This window comes from Anomalospiza imberbis, chromosome 15 (assembly GCF_031753505.1).
Source record: "Anomalospiza imberbis isolate Cuckoo-Finch-1a 21T00152 chromosome 15, ASM3175350v1, whole genome shotgun sequence".
NCBI lineage: Eukaryota > Metazoa > Chordata > Aves > Passeriformes > Viduidae > Anomalospiza > Anomalospiza imberbis.
Window position 1 is genome coordinate 15474698 of NC_089695.1, and position 18442 is coordinate 15493139.

Genomic DNA, 18442 nt, shown 5'->3' on the forward strand with positions numbered 1-18442 from the left:
TCTTGCCCACCAGCTCTGCGCACCATGTGAGGAGCTTGAGCACAGGCAGCGGAAGGAGGGTCTCGGGTGGGCTGCGGAGGTGGAGCCTGGGGAGGGGCTGCAGCCTCGCTGCTCCGAGAACAAAGCCTGGCGGCGGTAGGCTCAGAGCTCCCACCACATCCCTGAGCGGGGTCCCACCACTTCCACCCCCAAAGCCATCTGAGCCGCTTGTGGGGCGCCTGCCCCGGCCCCAGCCCCCGCGCTGGCCCCGGCAGCTGCTCCACAGCTGCTCCCAAACTCTCACAGCCTCTTAGGGCGGCTCCGGCTCTGGCCTCGCTCGGAAATGCTGGTGTGAGGAGGGCGTGGGGGGAGCGGGAGGCACCGCCAGGGCCCTCGGCACCCTGTCCCACGTCCCTCTGGGGTCATCCACGGGCTGCCTGAAGGGCTTGTCTGGGGACGGGCCACTCCACCAACATCCCCAACCCGCAGGAATCGGGTCCTGCGCGCTCTCCATTGCTGCTCTGGCACAGAGACCCTTCCAGCGCGGTGCTGGTCCAGGCTGGGGACAGCGCCGGGGACAGGGAATCGCTGCCTGTCCTGGCAGGAGCTTAGCACCTGGCTGGGAGCCCCTGCAGAGCCCTGCGCGGGTCAGTGCAAAGCCAGCTGTGGGCTCACACAGAGGCAAAACCTCCTGGGAAAGGTGCTTCGGGATTCTGAAAGGACCGGGGGCTTGGGAGTGGTTGGACATAGAGGAGCAGATGGGCGGCCAAGAGGCCCCCAAAAAGTCTGTGTCCACTGACCCCTTGTGCAAGCAGTGAGGGCATGGCTGGGTGTGTAGGGCAAAGCCTACGGTGCTGTGTCCTTGGAGAGGAAACCTTGGACACGGGGGCTCGGCGTAGGGCAGTGGAGGGCACGGGAAACCAGGTGTGCCACGTCTCCTGGGTGTAGAGGACGTGGGGCAGGGGAGAATATGGGAATGGAGAGGACCACCCATCACGAGAGGTCTCCAGAGTGCAAGTTCCCAGGAGGGGCAGCACAGCATGCGGGGTCCCCAGGGCGGAGGAGAGCCCGGGATGCGAAGTCACCCGGCGTGCAGGTTCCCAGGAGGAGCTGAGCCGGGGTTCAGTGTCCCTGGGGCTGGGGACGGCCCGGAGCGCGGTGTTGCGGGGGCAGAGCAGAGGCCAGGCTGCGGGATCCCGGAGGCGAGCTGTGCGCGGGGGCGGCCCGGGGCGGGGGTGATGCTGCCCGCACCCCCGGGGTCCCGGCTCGGGGCCCGGCGGCGCGGCCGGCGGGGTGCCCTGGGGGTGCCCCGGGGGCGCGGCGGGGGCGGGGGCCGGGCGGGGGGGCGGAGGGGAGGGGAGGGGGGCCGCCGTTCGCGGCGCTAGGACCGGGCGCGGCGGCGGGCGGAGCCTCCCCGCCGCTCGCCCCTCCGCCCGGCCGCTGCGGCAGTGTCTCGGAGGCGGGCAGGCGGCCGGTCCCTCCGGTCCCCCGGCAGCATCCCGGCCCCGCCATGGCTGGCGTCGGCTTCGCGGCGCACCGCCTGGAGCTGCTCGCCTCCTACCAGGACGTGATCGGCGAGGACAGCCCCACCGACTGGTGAGCGCGCCCGCCGCCGCCGCCGCCCCTTTGTCCCCGCCGCCGCCGCCGCCCTTTGTGCACGGAGCCGCCCGGTAACACCGGCCGCGCCCCGAGCTGCGCCCCCCGCCGTCCCCGGGAGCCCCGGCACACAAAGGCGGGCGGGGCGGCGGGGGGTGTGCCCGGCTCGCCGCCCCCGGTGCCCGCACCTGCCCGCCGCACCGGGCCGGGGCGCGGTCCCCGCTTTGTCTGCGCCGGGCCGGCACGTGCGAGCGCCGGGACCCGTCGGCCCCGGGAGTCCCCGGCAGGGCCCGGTCCGACCCCCAGCCGGGCAGCGAGAGCGGGGAGCGGGAGAATTCGCGCACGGCGGGGAGGGCCCCGTGGGGATCCCCGGTGCTGGGCCCGGCACCGGTTCCTCGCCATTGTCTGGAGCTGGAGCCGCGGGCAGGGGCGCCCGGGGAACGGGGGATGGGGAGGGGATCGGGGCGCCCGCAGCCCGGCCCCGCTCCCGACCGGTCCTGCTCCCGACCGGCTCCACCGGTATTCCGGCAGCGGGCGGTCCCGCTGCCCGGCGGAGAGAGGCCTGAAGCCGCGGGGGCACCGAGCATCTCCCGCCGCTACCGCTACCCTCAGATTCCCCCAAGCTCCTGGGCTGCCACATCCCTGGGGGGTCGTGGCGTGTCGGCCCGGGATTGCCCCGCCGGGCTGGGGTTGCTGCTGAGTCGGGGAGGGGAGTGGCTCTCTCCGCTGGGACCCCCGGCTTCTCGCGCTGCCCGCAGCCCGGTGCGGGGCACCCGCTGCCGAGGCCGGCTGGATCCAGGCCCGCTGCAGGGAGCATCACCCACTGCCAGCCCACCCGCATCTCCCAGCCCAGCCGGGTGCCGGGAGGCTGGCTGGGGCCATCCGCCCCGCCATCCCCTCCCTGCCCTCCAGGGTGCCTCTGGCATGCTGGGTGGGAGCGCTGCCGGCACGCTGGGGCGCATCGCGCTGGACAGTACGGAGTGCTGGGTGCATGCTGTGCATGATGCTTTTGGTGGGAGGCGGACGGAGGGCAGCTACTGTGCACCCACCATCCAGCCAAGGGCATCCACCACCCCTCCGGGATACACCCACCACCCATCCGGGGACTCCCACCTCCCAGCTGGGCTGCACCCACAACCCAGCCGGTCAGACATCTGTCTCTAACCAGGTCCTTGCTCTCAGGACAGGGCTGTGTGGGCCTGGGCAGGTCCGGGTCCCCGCCAGTCCCCGGGGGTCTCCGGAGGGCCCCACAGTCCCTCTGTCAGCCCAGGGGCGCTGTGGGCAAGCGCCGTGTGTGTTGCCGGCCAGGCGGCAGCTGTCAGCCCTGGGTACATCTCGCTTCCCGGCATCCGCTGCAAAGGAGCCGTCCCTGCCAAAGCTGCTGAGAGAAGCAGAATCGGTTCCCGGGAAGGCGAGGGCCGGTGGCGGCTCCCCCCCACACACCTCCAACGCTGATCCCGGCCAGGCAGTGATCCCCTGCCATCCCCATCCGTGGGGCTGACTTTGCTCCATCGTCCCCAGCTGCTCCATCGTCCCCAGCCACCCCATCCCATTGTCTCCGGAGTGCCTGGCACTCAGTGCCTGTGGGAGCATCATCCCCTCTGCAGGGCCCGCTGCGGGGGTGCTGGATGGGGGGTGATGCTGGTGGGGCTGCATCGGGCAAGGTGATGGGGACAGTCCCACGGGGAGGAGGGTGCAGACTGCCTGAGCCAGGGAGCTGCCTGGGAGGACACTGTGCCAGAGGCAGGCCCTAGGCCGGTACCGGGGAATGCCACGCTCATGTTCGCCCGGGATCCCTCTGTTTAGTCTGGGATTTCCCCTGCTCCAGCCCGGTCCTGAAGGGTCCGAGCATCCCCTCCCCCTGCCCGGCCCCGCGAAGGCTGCTGGGGCCCATTACTCGATCGGAAAGGAATTTGGTGCTGCTTTCTGAGCACGCCGACTCCCTGGAGCTCCCAGCCACATTGGAAACACATGTGCCGGGGCTGGGGCGGGAGGCTGGGGCGATGTGACCCCTCCCTGGCCGTGGCACGGGGGGTGGGCTGCGGCGGGAGCCCCGTTCTGGCAGCTGGGGATGCTGCTCTGCCTACTCCGGTGAGCAGCGGGGCCATGCGAGGGCAGCGGGGCTGTGGTCTCTTTGGCTGGGGTGATGAGGGGTCCTCAGTGGAGACCCCCGGCTGCGGGGAGCCCCCCCACTGGGCTGCACAGGGCATCTCCACCCACGGGTGACCCACATACCTGGAGCCCGGGGGGTGGGAAAGGGCTGTATGGGTTGGGTGGAGGCATTAAAGCCCATGGAAGCGGGGTCAGCAATGCATGATGCTGACAGCACCCGCTGTGACACAGCTGGTCCCCACTGCCAGGGGTTGTGGTGATGCTGTTGGGCTGTGGGGCCCTGGGGGCACCCCTGGGGATGCTACTGGCCCCAGCAAGGCTTCCCTGTCTCCTGGAATGGAAACCTCCATCCTGGCATGGAGTCAGGCTGTGCTGCTGAGCTGTGTCCACAGCAAGCCCCATCTGCCCTGGGAGCACCCTCGGGTGCAGGCAGCAGCCTGGTGCCCACATACCACCCAGCATGGCAGGGTTCTGGAGAAGGAAAGCAGGCAGTGGGTGCCCCCAGCACCCACAGGGCTCCCCAGGCAGTGATGCTGTAGCTCTGCCCTACTTCTTTTCTCCTGTCTGCTGCCAGCTGCATCCCACCCTGCCAGCTTCCAGCTCGCTGCCCTGGGCTCCCCCAAACTGCTGCCATCCTCCCCCATTCCTGGGGGATTAGGGGCTGCATTTGCCACCCTTCCCTGTCACAGCCATCTCAGACGGCACTTTGCAGCTGTTCCAGGCCTGGAAGCTGGCGCCGGCTGGGGCGGCCGATTAGCGGGATCGGGATGTGCGGATTAAAGTCAATCTTGTTTGGTGCAATTATCTGCGGCTCCCTGCCAGGGGCTCGGGGGGCGGCGGGTGCTGGAGGCAGAGGGAGGCCCTCTCCCTCTTAGGCACCTGCCTGCCTTCCCCTTGCTTTTTGGCTCCAGCCACGGCTCTGTGTTGGGGGTGGCTCTGCCCGTAGGGACCCTCAATTCCCGTTCCCCAGGCTGTGGATTGAAGCTGCAGGCTTGAGTGAGGACGGCTTTGCTCGGCACAGCGGGGATTTTGGGGCTCTGAGAAGCGCCGTGCGGGCACCACCAGCCGAATGCTGATCGGCAGAGCCGCCCACCCGCGGCGGAGCAGGGATGTGGGGGATCCAGCACGGGCGGCCCTGGCTTTCCGGGTGCGCGTGACGGTGGCAGGCAGGTTTGGGTGCCTGCCAGGCCCCGCAGGTCCCCACTGCCTGCCTGCCTCCCCCGCTCCCCTCCACTAATCACCTCGTCATCGGGGCGAGCTGCATCCCAGCTGGGATGGGGGGGTTGCCATGGTGATGGAGGATGCTGGTTGCCTAGCGACATCCATCCCCTCGCCCACCCGCCCTGGACCAATTTGGCATGCGTGGTCCCCCCTCCATCGCTGGCTGTGTGCCTCTGGGGAGGTGCTGGCTGGTGGGGGTCCCCGCGGAGCCCCCAGAGGGGCTGGCCAGGGCACGGTGGGAGCGACAGGGGGTTTCCCATCCGCTGGGAATGGTTTCCAAGGAACAGTCTCCATGACGGCCCCATCACACTCTGGCGGCTCATTGATTTGCTGCTGCTGGTGCTCCGGCGTCCTCCCCCAGCCTGGTGCCTGCTGGGCTGGTGGCTCACGTAGCCGGGCACGTGAGTGGACCCGGGTACTTACTGGGGCACAGGGTTGTCCCCAAACCTGGTCGGTAGATGGAAGGGTCGTGAAGGGACAGGGATGGGCGAGCAAGTTGCTGTGAGACTGTGTGGGCTAGCAGCACAGCAGTCGGTGAGTCCCTGTGCCCAAGTGACTGTCCCCAAACTTGGGACCCTTCCCCACAGCTGCCACCAAGGTTTGGGGAATAGGCCCTGCCCCACATCCTGTCTGCCTTGCCTGGCAGTCTGGCTCTTGGTGCTGTTGATGCACAAGGGGTTGTTGTGGCTGTGTGCTAGTTTTGGGACAAGCAGCCAGACCCCAGGACATGCCCTGACCCAGTGTAAGCAGGATGGGGAGGTTGGGGGCTGCCCCACACTCCTCCTGGCTTTGGCTCACCCATGGTGTCTCCCCAGGGCCCTCTACACATATGAGGATGGCTCTGATGACCTGAAGCTGGCAGCATCAGGAGGTAAGGTCCTCTTTCCCCTCCTCCAGCTTGCCTGTGCCGGTGTTTTCCCTGTCACCAGTTCCTGGTGCTGGGTGCACATGGGCTGATGGTGCTGTGCCAGGTGGAGGTTTGCTGGAGCTTTCCGGCCACTTTGAGATTCAGAAGGTGATGTATGGCTTCTGCAGCGTCAAGGACCCCCAGGCCGTGCTCCCCAAATATGTCCTCGTCAACTGGGTGAGTCGAGGGGCCATGCTGAGGGGGGGCTGTGCTGTTCCCACAGGGATATGGCTGGGTGTGAGGGAGCTGGCAGTGGCGGGTGCCCCACAGTCCTGCTGCCCTGCTAAGGTCAGTGGGGTGGGGGTCACCCTGCTGCCTCTCTCAGCTCAGTCCCTCCCTGGCTGCCACAGGTGGGTGAGGACGTGCCGGACGCCCGCAAATGCGCCTGTGCCAGCCACGTAGCCAAGATTGCCGAGTTCTTCCAGGTGGGTGACGCTGGGGAGGGGGAAGATGTTGCCAGGGCACTGATCCTGAACCCTGATGGCTGCTTGCTCCCCCGCCAGGGTGTCGATGTCATTGTCAATGCCAGCAGCGTGGAGGACATTGACCCCGGGGCCATCGGGCAGCGGCTCTCCAACGGGCTGGCCCGTGTCTCCAGCCCGGTGCTGCACCGCCTGCGGCTGCGCGAGGACGAGAACGCCGAGCCTGTGGTAATGTCCCCATGGCAGCGCCGGTGATGCTGGCGGGACTGGGGCATCCCACCCGCCCAGGGTTCCTGTGTGCCACAGCCCCTCACCCCGTGTGCCCCTTACTGTTGCACCCCTCGCTGATCCCAGCCCCTCCACCCCCTACCTTTCCTCCGTCCCAGGGCACCACTTACCAGAAAACCGATGCCACCGTGGAGATGAAGCGGCTCAACCGGGAGCAGTTCTGGGAACAGGCAAAGGTGGGTTACGGAGGGACACCCCAAGGAGCGGGGTGAGCTGCTGGCTGGCTGGTGGGCAGCCCCCTCATTGATCCCCCCCACCAGAAAGAGGAGGAATTGCGTAAGGAGGAAGAGCGGAAAAAGGCCCTGGACGCCCGGCTGCGGTTCGAGCAGGAGCGGATGGAGCAGGAGCGGCTGGAGCAGGAGGAGCGGGAACGGCGCTACCGGGAGCGCGAGGAGCAGATCGAGGAGCACAGGCACGGCTGGGGTCGGGTGGGATGTGGGTACGGGATGGCTGCGCTCGTGCTGTGAGTGGCTGGATGGGCACATGGGTGTCCCTCACAGGGTGGGGTTGGGGCAGGGACTGGCAGGAGCCGATGCCCAGCGCCTCTCCCGTTTCCCCATTGCAGGAGGAAGCAGCAGAGCTTGGAGGCGGAGGAGGCCCGGCAGCGCCTGAAGGAGCAGTCCATCTTTGTGAGTGCCACGGTGGGACTGGTGCCAGGATCGGAGCCAGAGCTGCCACTGGCATTACCCCCAGGGAAGGGCTTTCCCCAGCTGGGTGCCCGGGGCTGGGAGGTGATGCTGTGTCTCTTCCCAGGGGGACCAGCAAGAGGAAGACGACAGGCAGCAGTTTAGGAAATCGGAGTCAGAGGTGGAGGTGAGTGTGGTGATGGCCGTGCCCGGTGCTGCTCCTCACTCCCCATCCAGCAGTGCCCACAGCTAGATGGGAATGAAGCTGTGGGATGTGTGGAGGGTGGTCCCACAGCCCCACGCCACCGGGGCGGTGGGGCTCAGCCTCCTCCGTCCCCACAGGAGGCTGCTGCCATCATCGCTCAGCGGCCTGACAACCCCCGGGACTTCTTCAAGCAGCAGGAGCGGGTGGCATCAGGCAGCAGCGATGCTGTCTCGCCGGGCAGCCACAGGACAGGTGAGGGGCTGCGGGGGGCTGTGGGCACAGGGGTGGGTACCAGGAGACCAGGGCACAGGTGAGTGCAGTGTCACAGCTCAAAGGATTGCGGTGGGACTTGGAAAGGCCAGGGATGCAATGTGGGGAGGGGGTGTACCCTCTGCCATCACTGGCACTGTGGTTCTGGGTGCCAAGGGTATGAGGATGGCAGGGGACATCCTGCTCTGCTGTGCCACCATCACTGCCACCATCACCGCCACTGCCACTGCACCTCACGTGGCCCCTGCAGCTGGGGCAGCTTGTCAGGGGCTGAATGTCAGGATGTCTTCAGCAAAATGGGGCTCACCTTGCTCCCTGCTGGGTGTTGTCCACTCGCCTGTCGTAGCACTGGGCCCGCAGCCAAGCTGGAAGCGTGGTCGGTGTGTATGGGTGGGCAACTGGAGGTCCAGGGATGGCTTGGGACTACATCCCATGGTGACAGCTAAAAGGGGCAGGAGAGAGTGAGGCACATGTGGGGTGCTCAGCGTGCTGCCAGCTGGCAAGGAGTGCCCCATGGAGAAGCTGAGCTGCCCCACAGTCTGGAGTGCAGTGCAGTGCTGGGACTCTTTTTGTGAATCTAGGGAAGGACTGTCTGTCCTGGTGGGTGCCTCCAGCCATGGGGCCATGTCGTGGTGCTGTGCTGGGGGGCTGTGCCGTGGGCTGTGCTAGGAGGGAGCCTGTGACGCGTGTTCTTGTGTGGTGTGCCATGGGTTGTGCCATGGGCTGTGCCGTGGTGCTGTGCCTCAGGGCAGTGCTGTGGGGCTGTGCCGCGGGTCGTGCTGTGGGCTGTGTGTTCTGGCCATGCCGTGGGTTGTGCCACGGATTCACGCTGTGGGGCTGTGCTGTGGCTGAGCAGATAGTTGATCCCACGGCCGTGTCCTGGCCTCTCTCCCCCTGCCTCACGTCCTTCTGTCCTGCTGCCTTTCCATCCTCTTGTCCTGCCATTCTCCCACCATGCTGCCTTCCACCCTGCTGTGCTCCCATCCCGGTGCCCTGGTGCTCCAGCCCCGCCATGACTGCGCTGAGCAGGGACTGACCCATCTCTTTGCTCTCTCTCTCTCTCCGTCCGTCCGTCTGTCTGTCTTTCTCTCACAGGTCGTCTGCACTGTCCTTTCATAAAGACAGCTGACAGTGGGCCACCTTCTTCCTCCTCCTCCTCCTCCTCCCCCCCACGGACCCCCTTCCCCTATATCTCCTGCCACCGCACTCCAAATCTCTCCTCTTTCTTCCCATGTAGGTAGCTGGGAGCTCCCGGGCGCGCAGCTCCGGGGGTCGAGCCATGGGCAGCTGCCCCACAGCCCACCCAGCCCCACGGCACACCGGACCGGCAGCGGAGGCAGCACGGGCACCCCGAGGGGGACTGGCACCCTGAGGGGGACGGGCACCCAGGCGGGGACCATGGCCCTGCTGGGGCCGACCCCATGCTGGTCCCTGTGCCCCTGGGAGGGGGGGACATAGGGCAGGCTGTGCCCATGGGTCAGATGGGGACAGGGTAGAGCTGTGCCTGGGGAGGTGGTGGTCCACAGTGGGATGGGATAAACTGTGCCCATGGGGTAAAGCGGGCACGGGGCAGGCTCTGCCCGTGGGGCAGCTGTGCCCTGGATCATGCAGGACTGTGCCCGTGGGGCAGGGTCAGGCAGCGTGGAAAATGCTGTGCCAGAATCACGTGCTGATGGGGCAGAAGGGAAAGGGACATCTCTGCCCTGGACCACGCAGGTCTGTGCCCGTGGGGCAGCATTAGGCAGTGTGGAAAAGGCTGTGCCCAAGATCATGTGAGGCTGTGCCAGTGGGGCAGAAGGGGATGGAACAGCTGTGCCATGGACAAGAATGCAAGACTGTCCACAAAACAGCGTGGGATGGAAAAGGCTGTGCCCAGGAATGTGTGGGGCAGAAGGAGCCAGGTGGTTCCAGGGGCCATGTAGGGCTGTGCCCCCACAGCTACAGTTGACAGGGCATGGAGCCTTGCCCACAAAGGCTGTGTCATGGGCAGAGCCCGTGCGTCCCACGGCAGGTATGGGGCTGCCTGTCCCCTTGCCCAGCAGACGCGGGGGCTGAAACTCATGGGGGTGGAGGGGACACCTGGAGGGGACATGGTGGTTGCTGCAGCCCTGGAAGCCTCCACCCCACCACCCAGGAGGGGACGACGTGTTGGCAGATACACAGTGATGTGCACTTGGCAGCTCACAGCTGGGTCGCTGCGGGGCAGGAGCAGTGCTGGGGTTCTGGTTCCCCCCGTCAGTGTGGGCAGCCCCCCCACGCCACCCCATCTCCCTTGTCTGCAGGCAGCCAGTCGGACGCCTTCCGCAAGGCCTCGGCAGCGGGCTGCAGCCCCTGCGAGTCCAGCCCGGCCGCCACGCCGCCGGGCGAACCGGGCACCCGCGCGCCCGCTGACCAGACGCCGGCAACGCCCAAAGGTGGGCGCAGGGCTGGCGCCGCCTCCCCCTGCCCAGGGCTGCCAGGTGCATCCCCACTGCAGCCCCCTCGGCCCTGCTGCAGCCCCGCCAGCCGCGCTTGCATGGCTCAGTGCATCCGCGCTGTCCCGTCCGCATCCCCCGGCACATCCCGCCTGCCTCTGCTGTGTCCCACAGCGCATCCCTGCTGCAGCCCCTCGGCTCTGCTGCAGCCCCCCCAGCTGCCCTTGCATGGCTCAGTGCATCCATGCTGTCCCGTCTGCATCCCTCGGCACATCCCCACCATCTCTGCTGTGTCCCCCAGCACATCCCCGCCGTTCCTGCTGCTCCGTGCCGCTGCATCCCCGCCGTCTCTGCTGCATCCCCCAGTGCAGCCCCACCGTCATTGCTGTATCCCTACCGCCTCCAGTGCATTTTCTAATGCCAGGGCATTCCTGCTGTCTCTGCTGCACCCCACGCCATGCATCCCCTCATCTCCAGTGCATTCCCCCAGCTCCGTACATGCTGGCCCTCCCTGCTGCACCTCCCAGTGCAGCCCTGCTGTCTCTGCTGGGTCCTCCAGTGCGATGCTGCCCAGTCTGCGCCGTCCTGCCGTACGTCCTTTCCAGGGCTGCTGAATCCCTTTGTGTGTCCCCTCTGCCCCACTGCGTCCCCAGGGCACCCCAGCCAGCTCTGCTGCTGTCACCACGTGTCCCTGCTGCATCCTCACTGGCCCCTTGGGCATCCTCTGGTGCATCCCAGCTTTCCCTTCTGCATCTTCCCAGGGAACCTCTCCTGTTCCCTCCACAGCCCTTTCTGCCTCCCTGCCGCTCCCCAGGGGATCACCTTGTCCCTCCCTATGTCCCCTCACTCCCCAGTGCATGCCACAATCCTCTCCCTGCCCAGCCACCTCCACCCATCCTTGCAGCATTCCCCACACTGTGCCCAGTCCAAAGGACTCCAAATCCCCCTGAGCTGCATCCCTGTCCTCGGGTGACCCCCAGCACTGGACGAGGTTGTCTGTCCCCACTGACTCCTGTCCCCTCCTTTCAGAGTCCCCCAGCCCCAGCGCACAGGAGCCCGGGCCAGCCACGCCCGAGCAGCACTGGCCCTTCCCGGGGCCCGAGGACAAGGCCATCGAGCCCCCTGGGGACGAGCCCAATCCCAGGCCAGTGTGGACAGCGGGGGGTGATGCCCTGGGGGACCTGGTGACCCTGGAGCCCACCGAGCCCTCCCTGCCACCCGTGGCTGACGAGCCCCAAACTGGGGAAGCCCCCAACCCTGAGAGCCTCATCGACCTGTGGCAGAGCGACGGGGTGACTCCCCCAGCTGCCTGGCCCCTGCCTGCTGCCCCTGTCCCCGAGACACCCCCGGCCATGCTGCCCGAGGAGGGGGCCCTGCTGAGCCTGGAAGAGCTGCCTGAGCCCCCTGCCACCTTCTGCGATGCGGAGCAGGAGGATCAGGATGAGGAAGAGGCAGCTGGCGAGGGGGACCCCCAGTCCCAGGATCTGGGCTGCCAGCACACACCCCAGGAAGACACCCCGGGCCGAGAGACGCCCCCCCATCACCAATGGGGAGATGGCCCACAAGGATGGGACACCGGGTCGTGGGGAGCAGGTGAGCATCACTGTGGGGAGAGGTGGGTGATGGGGGGCTGGGGGGGTCCTGACAACCTGCCCCCGCCCCCCAGGCCAGCGAGGGCTACTTCAGCCAGTCCCAGGAGGAGGAGGTGCCCCCCACCGAGGAGCTGTCGGCCAAAGCCCCCCAGCCCGTGTTCTACAACAAGCCCCCAGGTGAGTGAGGACAGTGAGGAGGGGGAGCCTGTCCCTCTCTGGGGCACCCCAAGCTATCCTGCCCCTCTCCCTGTCCTCCAGAGATCGACATCACGTGCTGGGATGCAGACCCTCTGCCCGAGGAAGAGGAGAGCTTTGGGGGGGCCCTGTGAGCCCAGGCCCCGCTGCCGGCACAGGCAGCCCGCCCCGGCCGGCGCGGGGCACGAGGGGGCTGCAGCCGGGGGCCGGGCCCCCCTCACCCCTCTGGGGCCCCGCAGGATGAGGCCTCCAGGTGGCGGCCGCCCCGCTGCAGCCCCGCCCCGGGGCACCTTTTACAGCCCCCCCTTCTCCCCCTCTCTTTTTTAAGTTGTCGGTAGGAGCCGTGTCAGCCCCCCAGCCCTCCCTTAGCAGCCCACCCCCCGATACCCCAGCGCCCTTTTGGGGGGGACGACACACGCTCGCATCCCCTGCCCGGCTGTGGGACAGGGTCCTCGTTCTCTTCGTGCCCCCCCGGGAGCCCCCCCAGTACTTTGCACGAGTTCAAAGAAAAAAAAAAAAAAGAGAAATAATAATAATAATAATAAATGAATATGGCAATAAAGTGACCCGACCGAGGCAAGGCTGCAGCCAGCGGCGTCCCCCCCCACCCCAAACCCCGGCAAGGAGCTGATGTGGGGCTTTTACCCCTTCCCCACTCCTTCTTTGCTGGGAGCCCTGTCCTCCTCTGCTTGGCCCCTGCTTGGCCCCTCTCCCCCCCCCCCCCCCATTCCCCCCAGAAACTTTTTGGAAAGCACAAGTTCTGTACCGGCGGTGTGCTCATGTCTGTTAATAAATAAAGCGTCTCCCATGGGGGCTGCAGCCTGCTGGGGTGGCGGGGAGGGCTGGGACTTGGGGGCTACGGCTGCCTTGGGGAGGGGGCAGTCCCACCATGCCAGCCTGCCAGGAGGCAAACCCGAGCCACAAACTTTTATTCTCAAACTGTAACAAACAAAAAATTTAAGAAACAGAGCAGAGTCCGGGTCCCCAGCGCCCCCGGCCATGGGGGGGCCAGCGGGGGCCAGACGGGGAACCAGCCCCTTCCGCGCCGGCGGCGATGGCCCGCGCCGGGGCGGGTGTCCCTGGGGTGACACGAGCAACCGAAACCCCCCCACCCCCCAGGTGCATGGCAAGGTCCGGGCGTCCCCCGCGGCCGCCGTTAGACAGCGGTAGTCCTGCCGAAGAGGGGCATGGAGACCGGGAGGTGCCAGGGTCCCGTCTCGTAGGTGTCCCTGCTGCTGAGCTCCGAGTCCGTCCAGCTGGGAAACATGCGTGGGGAGCACTCCTGCTGCAGGTAGAGGTCCGGGCAGGCAGGGCCGGGGCTGGCTGAGCGGGGCAGGTGCAGCGCTGAACCGTAGCCGGCGTCCAGGAAAAGGGGTTTGTAGCTGGGAGGCTGCTCCTGCTTCTCCAGCCGCTCATGGCTCAGGAAAGGGGCGTTGATTTTGCGGTAGAGCCCCCGCGTGTCCATCAGCACCTCGCTGTATGGCGGGGGGGGCTCCGCCATCAGCAGCGCCTCCTCATAGCACGGCGGCTTTGACAGGTCTGACTCTGCAAGGCAAAGCCCCCCCCGGACCCCTGCTGCCGTCAGCGCTGCGCCCCGGCTCTCGCGTCGTATCCCCCCCAAAACAGGGGGAGGCACGTGCTCCGGGGATGCGAGAGCCCCTCCCTGCTCCTTACCGTGCCGGCAGCTCCAGGGCCGGGGGGGTGGGATGTGGTGGGGGTGATGATGGTGATGGTGGGGCTCGAGGCGGAGGCGGTGGGGAATGGCGATGCCGGGGGGGCTGCCCCCGTAACCCTCGTAGTGCAGCGGCTCCATCTCCAGCGCGCGCAGGCTCTGCTCCCGCAGCCGCTCCTCCTGCTGCCGCTTCACCCGCCGCCGCAGGTAGCTGCAGAAGCAGCACAGCAGCACGATGAGGCCCCAGATGAGCCAGAAGCCCGCGAAGCAGGTGAGGAAGGTGTAGGTGCCCTGGGACATCACCATCTTGGCAGCCGGCCCCGGGGGAAGGCCCCCGCCTCTCCCTGCCCTCGGGATGGGGGACGGGATGCTCAGGGCGGCGGCAGGGTCAGGGAGGACCCGATGCTGTCAGGGCCGCCGAGGGCATCTCCCCGGGCCGTGCCCGGCGCCGTCTCCTCTGGCCCGCGGGCGAGCCTGCCGTCAGGGGTCCGTCCTCGCCATGGAGCTGGGGGGGGCTGGAGCGGGTGGGTCAGGCCTGGGTGCGCCGGGCGGGCGGTGGGGCGGGGGGCCGGCGGGGCGGGCGGCGGGGGGACGGGGCTGCCGGGGTCCCGCTGCCCATCGCTGGGGGGGGACCGCCGGGGTGGGGGCCCTGCAACGAGACAGACGCGAGCGTGAGCGACACGGAAACGTGGACGCCCCGTTCCCATGGTGACTCGCTCCACATGCGCCGCAGCACCCGCAGCCAGGGGGAACCGTGCCTGGCACCCCATGCACCCCCCACCATCACCCCCATGGATGCAAACCTGCACAGCCCCCCTAGAATCGCCCACGGCACTGCCGGGCACCCTGGGGTGGGAGATGGATGCTGTGGTCCACGCTGTGGTCCACAGCATCATCTTCAAGATAATGGGGTGTCCAGTGGGATCCCCTTCTCCTGCCCACCCAGTGCACCTGAAGATGTTGCTGAGCCCCGGCAGCTCATCCCTGTGCTGCCATACAGGAGGGTGACCTGGGGAGAAGGAGGGACAAGCAGAGGTGCCGGTTCCCTGCGGCACGTGGCGCTCGCAGGAACACGTGCACCAAAGCCATCGCTGGCCTCGCAGCCACTGGGGATGGTGGCACCCCAACACAGCAATGCAGAGCCAGGGGTGGTGGTGATGGGAGCCATCACCTTCGCCCTTTAGGCAGGGTGACAGCTCGGTCACATCCAGCCAAGCATCAAATGTCAAAGGTGTGTGCCAGGGGCAGGTCTGCTCCTCAGTGAGCGGCGAGCAGCACCCATGGGTGCTCGCAGGCAGGCACGTAAGCACCCGTCAGGATTCTCATTATCGTGGTGTGGGAAAAAACGGGCTCGGCAGCAGGGAGGAGGGTGAGCCTGAAGCGACGGCAGCCGAGGACTGGGTGATCACGGTGACATTATCACTCCCTCGGAGTAGGGCGAAGGGGCGCGGGGTGCTCCATCCCCCTGCGGCGCAGGGCCACGCTGCTGGCCAGGGATCACGGCAGGGCCACCGGGGCTGAGGGTGCCGGCGGGGCCGGAGGGCCGAGCCCGGCGGAAGGAAGAAACGATGGGGAAGGAAGGAGCCGGGGGCCCTGACCATGCTCCGGCGGGCAGCGGGGGCTGCTCCATCACGCAGACAAACGCGTGGGCTGAGGCAGCGCCGGGATCTGGGTCTTTGGGGAGGGGGTGCCCTGGCTGAACCTAGCTCGGTTCGGGCAGCGCTCGCCACATCGGCTGCAACAGGCTCCTCGTCGGCAGCCTGGGCATCCCCGGGGAGGAGAGGTACCGTGCGGGAAGGGCCGTGGGTCGAGCCCGGGGATGACGGCCGGGGGAACACCGGGAAGCGGTGCAAGGTGGGCTGGCGGCGCCGCGGACCGGGGGCGTTCGCAGCTGGGGCGTGCGGGGGGAGCGGGGCTGCCGAGGACGTGCGGGCTGGGGGAGGAGCGGGGCCGGGCTGGAGACACGCCGGGCGGAGAGCGGAGCGGCCACCGAGCCGGGCCCCGCCGGTAGCCCCGGGCCGCCCCGCTGCCCCCGGCCACGGCCTGGGCCCCGCTGCCCGCGTCGCATCCCTACCCGCTGCCTCTGCGGAGAGGGTGACACCCCGGCGAGGAACCTCCCCGCTCCCCGTGCCGGGCGCGGCACCCCTTCCTCATCCTCCTCCTCCTCCTCATCCTCCTCCCCCGGGGCGCGCGCCCGACGGGGCCGGACCGGAGATGCGCGCCCCGGTACGCGCCGCGCGCTCCCGCCGCGGCCCCCGGTGGCGACGGCCCCGCGCGCCCCCGCCCCGGCCCCGCTGCCCCCGCACCGCGCAACAGGCGGAGGCGCCGCGCCCGCTCCCTCCGCGGCTCCCGTTACCGGCGGCGGCGGCGCACGTGGCTCAAGCGGCGGGCGGCGGCTCCATAGGGCGGCGGGGGAGGGGGCCCGGTGCGCGCCCGGTGCGCGGCGCCGCCGCCGCCTCCCGGCGCTGCCTTTGTCTCCGGTGAGCGCTCCCGCGCCGCCGCCGCGCGCCGCCCCGCCCGCCCGGGCTCCCGCCCCGCCGCTCCGCCCCGCCCTCGGCTCGGGGAGGGATCCGCGGGCTCCCCGCACCCCCCGCCCCGGGACCCGCCGCCGCTCGGGGGCTATCGGCTGGGCACCGGTGCTGCCAAGGGAATCCCTCCCGCCCCGGCCCCTGGGGAACGGCGGCGGGATGCCGGTGGCGAGAGGGCCAGGGCATCCCCGGGGATGGCCGCGGGAGCCCCGAGAGGTGGGGGGGGCCGGGGATTCCCGGGTAGTGGCTCCCGGTCCGGGTAGGGTGAGGGCCCTGCGATGCTCGGTGGGGTGGCGCCACAGGCTCCCACGGTCGGTAGCCCTGCACTCGCCCTGGAGGTACCCTGTGGGTGCTGCCACCCGTTCCCGCAATGCCATCCCCAGCCTCCTCAAGGGGTGACAACAGCGTGCTCCCCGGGGTGACGGCCAGCACAGGGCCACAGCCGCTGGCAAGACCTTAACAGCCCCTGCCACAGCCCACCTGGCCACCGCAGTGAGACACGTGGCTCTGCAGGGCAGGGGTGCCAGCCTGGCCCCCCGAACAGCGAGGGGCCAAAATGGCAGTGGGTGTCCTGGGGTCACCCCACTCCCTTGGGTGCCATAGCCCCAAGCAGAACCCTCACCAGCCTGGCCTGGGCAACTGTCCCTGAGCTAGGGCTCCCCCAGCCATTGCCAGCCGGTGGCTGTCACCAGCTCTTCTCTGCTGTAAACGAGGCCAGTGGCCGTGGCCCCCACGGGACAGCCCTCTGGCTCCTTCGGACTGCACCAGGCTTGGGCTCCAGTCCCCGCCGTCCCTTCGCTGCGCTGGGGCTGTGCCAGGAGCGGGGCAGAGTGGTTTTGGGGCGGAGATGCGCCAGATGCGGGTGGGTGATGGGTGTGGGTGCCCCACGCAGGCCATGACCCCGTCGTCGTTTCCTCCCTGTGGGCAGGGTGGCAGGCGCCCGCTGCGGCTGCACACACGGCGCATTGTTCTGCCGGGGGCCAGCCGGAAGGACTTCCTCCATCCCGGCCAGGGCATGACCTGGGCAATCCGGGTGCTGGCAGCCCACTCCCACCACAGCTGGGCATAGCGGCTCCGGTGCCCGGCCAAGCACGACCACCTCGCTCGCAGCAGGGCCGCAGTGGCCACGTGTCCCCCGCCTCCCTTGGCTCTGGCCCCGACTCACCTTGCTGGAATTCGCCTCCTGCGATCCGACCTCACAGCGCGGCCACGGCAGTCGGGCACTGCCGGCTCGGTGTTTGTGCGGGTGCCCCAGCAGCACCCAGGGCGGGCAGGAGGCTGCGGCCATGCGGGGGGGCCGGGGTGGTCCCTTGAGGCATGGGGACCGTAGGGACGGGGGGCACGGTGGGGCCCACGGGCATCATCAGGTCAGGGCAAGGGCGGGCGAAGGGAGCTGGGCCTCCGGCCCCGCCAGCGCCGGGGGCCGGGAGCTGCCTTCCCCTTCCCCTTCTCCCCAGCAGCGGGGGGAGGCAGGCGGGGGAGCGCTCCCCGAGCCACATGGTGGGCTGGAGGAGGAGCCGTTGCCCAGGCAACAGCTGAGAGCATCCTTCACCCCTGAAAATGGTGTGCAGAACTGCCGCCACAGCCCCACAGCACTGCTCAGGACCCCACAGCTCACCCGTGTCCATAGGGTCCAGATCCACCCACCCCAGCTCTGGACATACACCAGCATCCCCTCACTTGCATGCTGCTACCCCCATCAAGGACAGAGATGGGGAGGAGACACCCCCAAATGCTGAGGCACCACTAGGCAGGTGCAAACAGGCAGCACCACTTCCCTGCCCTGCTCAGGGCTAGCCACGGCTCTGTTCACACTCCAGCTCTGCCCCAGAGCCACCCTGAACATGTGACAGACACACGAACGCGCTGGTGACCCCAGGACCTTGGTGCCAGGGTGCCATTACCCAGGCAGTGCCGGGAGGGCAGCACAAGCATCCTGCCTGCTGCGTTTGGAACAGCAATGCCCAAGCAGTCCCCATCCCCCCGCCTGCCTGCCTTCCTTCCTTCCACGGCTGCAGAAAATGCCTGGATTTTACCCCAAGATGCCCCCTCTGAGTGTGAGAACTCCTCGGCCCGCTCCCATAGCAACTGTTCCCTAGCTACCCAGCCGCACTTGCTATTCTCATCCCAGTGCAGCTGCGTGTGGCCCCCCCGCGCTGCGCACGAGGCTGTCGCCGCTGCCGCCAGCCCCGGACCCCAAACCCACCCTGTGTCCCCCACCAGGCTGCTCCCCTTTGACTGCTTCCCCCTTGGTGACCGTCGTGACCCTCACCCCGTGTCGCCACGCAGGGTCTCCCTTCGAGGGGCTGTTCCTTGAGCGAAGGAGCAGCTCTCTGTGCTGCCACAAGGTTCCCATTCATGGTGGCCCCCCTAAAGCAGTAATTCACAGGGATCAGAGGGCAGCAGGACTGTCCC

The 18442-nt window shown here is 68.3% G+C and overlaps 3 protein-coding genes across 6 annotated transcripts in view; 2 read left to right on the forward strand and 1 right to left on the reverse strand.

Annotated features, from left to right (window-relative positions):
* Positions 1-1369: 1369 nt before the first annotated feature.
* Positions 1370-12635, forward strand: DBN1 (drebrin 1). Its single transcript, XM_068206146.1, is given in 16 exon segments — positions 1370-1575; positions 5724-5779; positions 5880-5992; positions 6166-6240; positions 6319-6465; positions 6624-6701; positions 6786-6937; positions 7091-7154; positions 7279-7338; positions 7494-7608; positions 8722-8859; positions 9909-10040; positions 11070-11572; positions 11574-11633; positions 11707-11809; positions 11891-12635. Coding segments are annotated over 16 exon segments (1953 nt in total). The 5' UTR covers positions 1370-1489; the 3' UTR covers positions 11962-12635.
* A 105-nt stretch (positions 12636-12740) lies between these two features.
* Positions 12741-17513, reverse strand: PRR7 (proline rich 7, synaptic). Of its 4 annotated transcripts, none has more exons than XM_068206161.1 (3): positions 17193-17505; positions 13502-14148; positions 12741-13399 (listed from the first exon to the last, which is right to left on the reverse strand). In XM_068206161.1, the coding sequence occupies exons 2-3, from the start codon at positions 13803-13805 to the stop codon at positions 12984-12986; spliced, it is 720 nt and encodes a 239-aa protein (XP_068062262.1). In that variant the 5' UTR covers positions 13806-14148; positions 17193-17505; the 3' UTR covers positions 12741-12983. The 4 variants fall into 4 exon arrangements, with proteins under 4 accessions (XP_068062262.1, XP_068062263.1, XP_068062260.1 ...); XM_068206162.1 differs by having other exon boundaries at positions 12741-13372; positions 17193-17504; XM_068206159.1 differs by having other exon boundaries at positions 12741-14148; positions 17193-17513.
* Positions 15304-18442, forward strand: part of LMAN2 (lectin, mannose binding 2) — a 47313-nt gene continuing 44174 nt past the window's right edge. Inside the window, exon 1 of the mRNA XM_068206155.1 lies at positions 15304-15436. Within this exon, the coding sequence (XP_068062256.1) occupies positions 15319-15436 (118 nt within the window). The 5' untranslated portion in view covers positions 15304-15318. The remainder of the gene's footprint in view (positions 15437-18442) is intronic.